General features: G+C 36.7%; 1 protein-coding gene across 2 annotated transcripts in view; it reads right to left on the bottom strand.

The window, feature by feature from the left end:
* Positions 1-5,840: 5,840 nt before the first annotated feature.
* LOC130100707 (phosphatase and actin regulator 1) overlaps positions 5,841-9,914 on the bottom strand; it is a 54,601-nt gene continuing 50,527 nt past the window's right edge. For both annotated transcript variants that reach the window (XM_056266267.1, XM_056266259.1), the window contains exons 12-13: positions 7,548-7,624; positions 5,841-5,908 (exon numbers count right to left, since the gene is read on the bottom strand). In XM_056266267.1, the coding sequence (XP_056122242.1) occupies positions 5,893-5,908; positions 7,548-7,624 (93 nt within the window). In that variant the 3' untranslated portion in view covers positions 5,841-5,892. The remainder of the gene's footprint in view (positions 5,909-7,547; positions 7,625-9,914) is intronic.

Here is a 9,914-nt window from a genome sequence, read left to right as displayed (position 1 = left end):
ATTTTTAGATGTAATTCTCTAATTTTATTTGTGACACAAAATTTAAAAGGAACAAGCCATGCCTTTTGCCAATTAATATTCATAAAAATAGCATTCCAGAAAAATTTCCCTCTAGGTATTATTTTTTTGGCATTGTAGAAACATTCTCTGATATGTTTATTAGTACATTTTTTGCTTAGAATGTCAATACCATTTATGTAAAGAATGTTAGGAGTAATGCGTTGTACATTTTGCTCTACATAGCTTTTCATTAATTCTAATATTCCACTGGGAATAGAGTTAATTACTGAGCTAAATTCTTTAAATTTTACAGGGAAAGTTTTCTGTGTAAGAAAGTCTTCATAGCTAAGAAGTTGACCATTAGGACTAAATAAGTCTTTTAAGTAGATGATATTATTATCTATCCAGTTTTGTAAATACAATGATTTGTTCCTTTTAATAATATACTCATTGTTCCAAATGATAGATTTATGTGGTGAAAAGTTGTGTGAATAACATAGCTTCCAGGCTAACAGAGCTTGTTGATGAAATTTCGACATCTTAACTGGTAATTTAGAAATACTGTAATCACAAGACAGTAAGAACTTGAGACCTCCAACCTTCTTGAATATATTATGAGGAATAAAATTCCATAATGAATCTGGGGCTTTTAAGAAGTCCTTTAACCATTTAACTTTAAAAGTATAATTTAAATCCACAAAATCTAATAGATCAAAACCCCCTTTAGCTTTAGGACCAGAAAGCAAAGCTTTTTTCAAATGGTGGTGCTTATTCTTCCATACAAATTTAACAAACATATCATTGATTTCTTTACATGTAGAATCACAGACATTAAGGGAAAGTGCTGGATACACAAATCTAGAAACTCCTTCAGCCTTAGTCAAAAGGACCCTACCTAAGATTGATAAGTCTCTTTGAAGCCATAGGTTCAATATAGTTTTAGATTTTTTCATTTTGGGGGAGAAGTTAAATCGTTGGCGCTCTATAACATTCTTACAAACAAAAACACCGAGATATCTAATACAATTTTTAACAGGCATATTATATATGGTTTTATCGTTTGTTTCAAACAGACATAAAATTTCGCATTTAGATTTATTCAATTTTAGTCCAGAAGCAGCTGAGAATTCGTCTATTAATGCTACAGCTTTCCCAATCTGATGTTTGTCCTTTAAGAATAATGCTGTATCATCAGCTAGTTGGGTCAGTTTAATTTCCTTTCCAAAAATAGACAAACCTTGAATTATTGGGTTCTTTAAAATATGTAATGAGAGCAATTCAACAACAATCAAAAATAAAAAGGGAGAAATCGGACAGCCTTGACGGACGGATCTCAGCACTGGAAATCTTTTGGTAGTGTTTGGATATAGTATGACACAACTGTCAATATTTTTATAAAACATTTCAATTGTTGAAATAAAATTTTGACCAAAACCAAAGGTTTGAAGTGCTTTAAACAAAAAATGATATTCCACCGTATCAAAAGCCTTGTAAAAATCAAGAAAAACTATAAGGGAGTCATTATCAATGTTTTCAGAGTAGTCTAATAAGTCAAGAACAAGCCTTATGTTGGAACTAATATGACGGTTGGACATAAATCCAGTTTGAGTTTCGGCGATGATTTCTCCAAGATCTTTTTTTAACCTTTTAGCATATACCAATGAGATAATTTTGTAATCTATATTTAGGAGCGTAATAGGTCTCCAATTTTCTATCATAAGGTGATCTTTTTCCGGTTTAGGGATTAGCGTTATAATACCCTGTTTCATACTTGTTGACATTTCTTTCCTATCTTGACATTCCTTAAATAATTCCAATAAAGGATCCACAATAATATTCCAAAAATGTAAATAGAATTCAACCGAGAGGCCGTCGTTGCCTGGAGATTTTCCTTTTTTCATTGATTGGATTGCTTCTGATATTTCTGATTTTGTGATGGGTCGTTCACAATTAGTTTTGAAGGGCTCTGAAATGGTTGGTGTATATTTTTTAATTAATTCAATAAACTTATCACAATCATTGATTTGGGAATTTGATTTGTATATGTTACTGTAGAATGAATAAACATATTTTGAAATGTCCAAATGATTAGTGGTTATGACATCATCAATCTTGAGTGCAGAGATATTGTTTCTTTTTTGATTTCGTTTCTCTAGGGCAAAAAAGTAGCTAGAGTTCTTTTCGCCTAATTCCAACCATTTTGCTCTTGACCTTATGAAGGCTCCTTTAGCCATATTAATATATGTATGATCTATTTCTTCTTTTAGTTTCTTCAATTTAATTTAACTAAAATAATCCATCTACCCTCATCTGAAAATAATGATTCAATAATAATACCTTTAAATTTGTTGAGGAGAATAGCTACACCAGCAGATTGTTGAGAGGCATGACAGAAATAACACTGATCACCCCATTGTGCTTTCCAAAATTTCACATCATTTTCACTTGAGTGAGTCTCTTGCAAAAGGATTAAATCTGCATTTTTTCGTCTACAAAAAATAAAAATAGATTTTCTTTTGGTGCTGTCACGGATACCTCTAACATTAAGGGATATTATTTTTAAGGAACTGAAATGGAAATCTGTCATAGAAAACTAAAATAAAGTGAACTAGAAGTCTGTAAATAAACAGGAACTTGTAAAGTGTTGAGATATAGATACACAAGTAGATACTCTCAAACAAGAACTCTAAATATGGAGTACCTTATGAAATTGAAAACTCATTTCTTTCTCTTTTTAATATAAAGAAGTGAATAAATTGCTTAATTAAGCAAGTAACTGTGCCACTGTAGAAATAGGTTATTTAACTACTAGTACTCGTAGTGCAGTATGCTAATTTCGAACATAGGTAATCACATCAATATGATTGTGCTATACAGTAGACAATAAATGCCTTAGTAGGAGAACTTAACCCAAGGTATGAACTGAACATATTCCCGGTAAAACAATACATCTAATCAAACATGTAAACTTAAATTAGCTCACAGGAAAGCGTCTACCCAGGTCGCCATCTTGGCCCGCCCCCCCCTACTAACCATCTTCTGCAGCAGTTAAAGACCTGAATGATGTCATTTCTGGGAATTGATGTCACACATGGGTGGAGTCTACATCATGATAGGCGGAGAATAGTTGGCGTGACGGGGCTTAGTTCTAAGGGACATAACCGTAATCTTTTTTGTAATCAAATATCTTGCATTTTTTTAGGAAAATATTTTTCACAAGAAAGTACCACAAATAAATACTTACATTGCCAAATACATGTATTCTATCGGACTTATTTGCACTTTTGAATTCGTTAAACACACACACACACACACACACACCCCTGTAGGTACCCACCTGGTCAATGTTTTTTTTTAAATAAATCAGCAGTGTTTTTTTTTACTTGATTTTAACATGATTTAAAGCATGACCCACCTGAAACCTGTCCCCTCTTGTCTCGGCGGTCCCGCTGGCGAGTGTGTAACGACACCACGGTCCCGTTAGATAGGTGTACACACACACACACACACACACACACAGAGTCGCTGTAAATAAGGTCAGTTTTATTGCTGAATCATGACGTCCCTCGGACAGCTGGTCACATGACGCTGGTCAGGACGGGGCGTCGCACCCTCATATAAAGTCATGCAATTTCTACAAAGTTTTCAAAATCACACCATTGTTAAAAAGATGATTAAGTTCCTTAAAAAAGTCCAATCTCTCCGCGTGGGCTCGGCTCGGTGACGGATGTTTGTTCTTGTGCCAGTGTTGGAGCTCAGTGCATCTCCACATCTGAAGCTCCCGCTGAACTCTCCTGGAGAACCTCCAGCTCATGCTAGCGGCTGATGAACTCATGATGATGATGGCCACTCTTCAGGACTGGCCTCAGCTTGACCATCTCAGGGATCAATAACTCAACCCAAGCACAAATAAATCAAACACACTGTTAAAGTGCATGCAGAGTCTGATCATCAGCTGGACGTGAAACCATCATATCAGCCCATCTGAGAGAGAGAGAGAGAGAGAGAGAGAGAGAGAGAGAGAGAGCGAGCGAGCGAGCGAGCGAGCGAGCGAGGCGAGCGAGAGAGAGAGAGAGAGAGAGAGAGAGAGAGAGAGAGAGAGAGAGAGAGAGAGAGAGAGAGAGAGAGAGAGAGAGAGAGAGAGAGAGCGAGAGAGCGAGAGAGCGAGAGCGAGAGAGAGAGAGAGAGAGAGAGAGAGAGAGAGAGAGAGAGAGAGAGAGAGAGCCGCACTGGTACATCACAGTGGCTTCTACACTCTCGAGGGTTAAGGCTTGTTTTCTGAAAGATCAAACTTAAAGGAGTAGTTCACTTTTAAAAAAACTTTTGCTGATAATTTACTCACCCCCATGTCATCCAAGATGTCCATGTCTTTCTTTCTTCAGTCGAAAAGAAATTAAGGTTTTTGATGAAAACATTCCAGGATTTTTCTCCATATAATGCACTTTGCTGGGCACCAAACGGTTCAAGGCCAAAAGACAGTTTCAGAGTCAATCTTTTTCCGAGTCAATCTGACTCGGAAAAAGATTTGTTCATTTTGATGAACGAGTTCGAACAGGAGAGTCACACAGAACAGAACAAGGCGGGCATTTGAGCTTATAAAACTTAAACTTTGTTATTTATTTTTTAAATGAGCGATCGTTTCGCTTGATAAGACCCTTATTCATCGTCTGGAATCGTTTAAAGCCCTTTGAACAGTTTGTAGTTTGCACTGAAACTGTCTTTTGGACCTTGAACCGTTTGGTACCCAGCAAAGTGCATTATATGGAGAAAAATCCTGGAATGTTTTCATCAAAAACATTAATTTCTTTTCGACTGAAGAAAGAAAGACATGGACATCTTGGATGACATGGGGGTGAGTAAATTATCAGCAAAAGTTTTTTTTAAAGTGAACTAATCCTTTAAGTGAGTTGAAAGCGTAAAACAAGAACACACATCTGCCAATGGAGTCTTAATCATCTTAATTCAAAGGGAAAACAAGAGTATTATTCATTCATATACCTTACTGACAGACACTGTGTTCTTATTTCAGCAAAACTAGAAAACAAGACTTACTGTCTGAAGTCAATGAGCATGTCAAGTACATCTCTTACTTTAGGACTGTGCTGGAAAACTAAACATACTAAAGGAAGAGCATCTGTTTCTGCAGTGTGTGACACACACACATCTGAACCGGCCGTCTGTCAGCATTAAACACACACTCACACACACACCTGAACCGGCTGTCCGTCAGCATTAAACACACACTCACACACACACATGCAAACACCTGAACCGGATGTCCGTCCGCATTAAACACACACACACACACACACACACCTGAACCGGCTGTCCGTCAGCATTAAACACACACCCACACACACACACACACACCTGAACCGGCTGTCCGTCAGCATTAACACACACACACACACACACACACACACACACACACACACACACACCTGAACTGGATGTCCGTCCGCATTAAACACACACACACACACACACACCTGAACCAGCCGTCCGTCAGCTTTAAACTGCTCATTTCCTTTATTAAAGGTCAACGGATGCGTCACTGCGCTTGAAGCCTGGAAAAACATTTTCTAGTGTTTGATTCTGCAATAAACAGTAAAAAAGATGTTAAAAATAAAAAAATAAATACAAATCAAAATGAATAAAAACCACACACAAAAAAAAATCACATTCAGGCCATTGTGCTGACAGACATCATGACGACTTCATCGATGCAGACGATGTCCAGCGGTATGAACTGCACACACACACTGCAAGCTTCAGTCAGAGCGGGGGTGTCCTGAATGTGTCCCTGTGGATGGTGACGTGTGTATCGTGCGTTCCCAGATCTGAGAATCAGTGAAGAGTCATCATCATCATCATCATCATCGTCGCTCGTCTCTACGGCCGGTGAAACCTGCACACACACAGCAGCGTCACACACACCTCCACCCGCTCAAACTCACTGTTCAGTGACCGATCAGACTATGGCATTCACAGAGTTAAAGGTTTCATTAGTGTTGTGTAACGCAGTCACTCAGGAGCTGGGGCAAAAGATACGTATGGTTTGATGGAAGACTTTTTACATTTTTAGAACACACATAAATTACATTTGGACATTCTCATGCTGAGAAACTGTTGAAAATATATATATAACTTTTATTATAATTGTACTTATCTTTCTCATTTGACATGCAGTAACTGAGGAAGGGAATAAGTCTATAGTTTGGGAGGTTCCCCCAGACGTGAGCCGCATCTGGATCATATTCTGCTCAGTCCTCGACGCCTCCTAGTGGCAATTTTTAAAATGGTTCCTCCATGAGGAATATCTTATGATCGATGTAAAGGATTATTTTATTAATTTTGGACTCAATCAGTTTATTATGTACATATGGGTCTCGCAGGGCTTCGCTCAAGTTTATTCAAAGCCCTAAACAATTACACATGTCGTGTTTCACTCCGTGAGACCTTTCAAATGACATGAGACACGACTATCTGAGCCGTATGATGTTTTTGAATTACAGTACATAGTACAAAATAATATTTCATAAATTATGAATTTTCTATTTAGCAGCAAATAACTCCGCACTACTTGGGAGTTAATCAAATAGGCTACATTCATTGTTAAGTTCTAAGCTTTCAAATGACACATATTTTGTGTTGATCAAGGTTTTGGAAAAATATGATTATTAATGTTTTCGTCACTAGGTGGCGCGAGTTTAGAGGGACTCAACACTTGGTTCGGGAACATTGGATAACTGCGTCCCGGAGAGATGACACATGTGTTCAGCCATGTACGTGAGGAAGTCTCGTGATCGTGTTTTTAATCATGAGAACCTGCTGTAAATAATGATGAGCGATGTTCTGCGATCCGTCCATGTTTTATGAAGTTACGAGCGAAAACGCCACGTGAAATCTGCATATTTGTAAACTATTTTTGTAGTAAACGCATATTACGCAGGTTGTGGCGACTCATGAGACACACACGGGAGCGGGCATTGGAAAAACTAGCCTAAATACATTTAGTATAAATGCACAAATGTTATACAAATTATATTCCAATACTTCTTCAATACATGTCTACATTAATAATGTAATAAAATTCGATATGAATTCTTCTGCGCTGCAGTTTCATTCCGCTTTTGCCACATTAACATTATATCGAACATTTATCAAACTCGTGTTATTGTTATTTAGAGGAAAATTATATTGCGATAATTATCGTTATTGTTTATTGCCCAGCCATAGTTATAATGTTATGTTGAATGGCTATGATGACATTTACATTATAAAATTCATCTTTGCGTTGCAAAACTGCATCTGAATTGGTCCATTACAACTGCATAAATAATGTTGAGATTAATTTTTTTAAAAATATAGCTCTTTATTGTTTGTATGAAATCAATATCATGTAAAAATGTTGCACTTCATTGCTCTGTAAATATTTAAAACTGTGTGTGTGCGAGAGAGAGAGAGAGAGAGAGAGTCTGGTGTGTGTGTGTGTGTGTGTGTGTGTGTGTGTGTGTGTGTGTGTATGTGTGTGTGTGTGTGTTCACCTGGTCAGATGCCGGCTGGACTCGTGCACCTCCATCTCATTGCTCTTGAAATCATTCAGCTCTTTCCTGATGGCGGCCTGCAGCACAACACACACACACACACGCTAGTAATGCTAGTAACAGAGTTTGCTGAGCTGAAGCTAGAGCAGGTTTAGTTAGTTCGACGTGTTTAAAGCCCTTCAGATGTGATTTTTTTTATTTTTTTATTTTTATTCAGGACAGTGCACATTAATGAACAATCTTAACATTTCTGTACAGACTGTAAATGAGCCAGGTTATAGCATAAATGCTAATTTTCACCTGTAGACCTGAGGCAGGAAAACAACAACATATGAAATAATGCAACACAATAACGTTTTGCTGTTTTTTTTTCACATAGCAGCAACATAGACTTAAAATACTCCGTCATTTATGGTCATATAAATCAAATCAATACATGATAATAAACTATAGGGTCTTCTTTTTTTGTGTACACTCACATTAACATCAAAACCTTTTTTTTCTTTCAGCTCACTCTGTCTCCGCAAAAATCTTTCTGAAACATGCCTGGAAAATGAACGGAAACTCCGCTAATACTTATCACACAAACATGAAACATACGTCTAAAGAACGCTTTAAATTTCTACTTTTAAATAAAACAATTCACATTTAAAATAAATATTCTCCTGCAATGTAATCTGTCTGAAACTAAAGAGAAGTACAGTTTCTCCTGTCTCAGCTCATTATCGTTAATTTGTTCACACCCACTCGCAGAGGGCGCTATTCATAAGATAATGTGTTGAGGCCATTTGCAAAATAGATAAACGCCCCCAGGCAAATGCTATAAACTCTGTAAACACACTATATTTTTTAGTCAGATTAAGATTCATCTTGCGCGGCTATGAGGGATAACCCTGGGACATTTACCACAGAACAAGTGATGGTTTATTTTCACTTCGAGGAGGAGCAACAGATTCAGCTGAGAAGTGTAAGTGTTTTGTGCTTTGTTCTAATCGCGATATAGAATAACGTTAGTGTCAGTAAACGGAAAAATAGCATACTGTTTAAATGTGAATCATGTTTCTGTGTGTGTGTGTGTGTGTGTGTGTGTGTGTGAATGAATGAATGAACGCACAGATACGCACTGTTACAGACGAAATAAGACAACATTTCGTTGACTAGTTTTGGATAAAGTTTTTCAAATCAAATAAGCTTCAAAATAAAGACATCAAATAAGCTTTTGTTAGGAGTTTCTGCTCATATGTTAAATATATAGTATGTTTTGTCAATAAACTAATCAACTAAGATGTTTGTTCCAATGCAAGCTATATCAAAATAATGAATCCTCAACTTTGAAATATGTATGATCAAACTAAGACATTTATGGAAAAATACCATTTTCTTTTCAAGATGTTTCCAACTCTAACTTTGAACTGAAATAAAACCATGTCTATATGGTGAAGGGTGTGTGATAGAAGTGTCCAGACGTATGCACCCTGTATTTTAAAGAAGAATATTTAATTATTTGCGATACATTATTCATTCACAAAGAATTCAGGGACATTATTCACGTCCCTAAAGGTTGGAGTTTTCCTCATTTTTTAAATTAAGGCATTAAGATTTTTTATTCCTCTTTTCAGTCAACTTTAGCATGGGTGTGTTCACTTATTCTAAGCAGTGTGTGTGTGTGTGTGTGTGTATATATAATTAAAAAGCAATTTTAACCAGAAAAATCTACAATGCATGCCCAAAGTCGTGCAGCCATATAGTTTCTCTTGATATCAGCATGTTCACAGGTGTTTATTTTTTTTTTTACAGGGACGATATGCCACTGATGAGTCCTGCTGAGTTCAACATTCACAGGAGACTGTAATGAAAAATCAAACACCTTGGAAATGACAGGTATGTACTATGTTTCAGGAATGGGACAATGCTGTGTGACTGTGCAAGCCTCTGTCTTTAGATCAGTGTGTTTACTAATGTGCTTTTTTGTCCTTTGTTGTGTATCTTTGGATTATGTTGTGTTGTAAATAAATCCAAACAATCTAAAAGCCATTCTTTTTTAAATCTCCTCATTCTTTGTGCAAGGCTCCTCATAAGGGCCTGATAGCACCTAATAGGGCCATTATGGGAGGGTCTTTGTCTTTCTCAGGTGTGAAATGCCATACATATTAATGAGAGATCACGCCTCCTCGCATAAAGCTTTCTCACACTAAATACGTCATACACATTCTAAAAGACTTTATTGACTTATCTGAATGAGTAGTCAGGATGATTCTCACATAGTTTGTGCAAATATTCTAGGCTATGTGATACAATTTTCAAAAGTCTTGTGAAGAAATAATCAATATGTGTTTTGTGGCCTTATTTCAGAAACTTTTATTTTTA

This window comes from Rhinichthys klamathensis, unplaced genomic scaffold, assembly GCF_029890125.1.
Source record: "Rhinichthys klamathensis goyatoka isolate OS25496 unplaced genomic scaffold, OSU_Roscu_1.1 h1tg000011l_1, whole genome shotgun sequence".
In the NCBI taxonomy this organism is placed as follows: Eukaryota; Metazoa; Chordata; class Actinopteri; order Cypriniformes; family Leuciscidae; genus Rhinichthys; species Rhinichthys klamathensis.
Note: the sequence above shows the minus strand (reverse complement) of the source record. Positions and strands in the feature narration are given on the sequence as shown.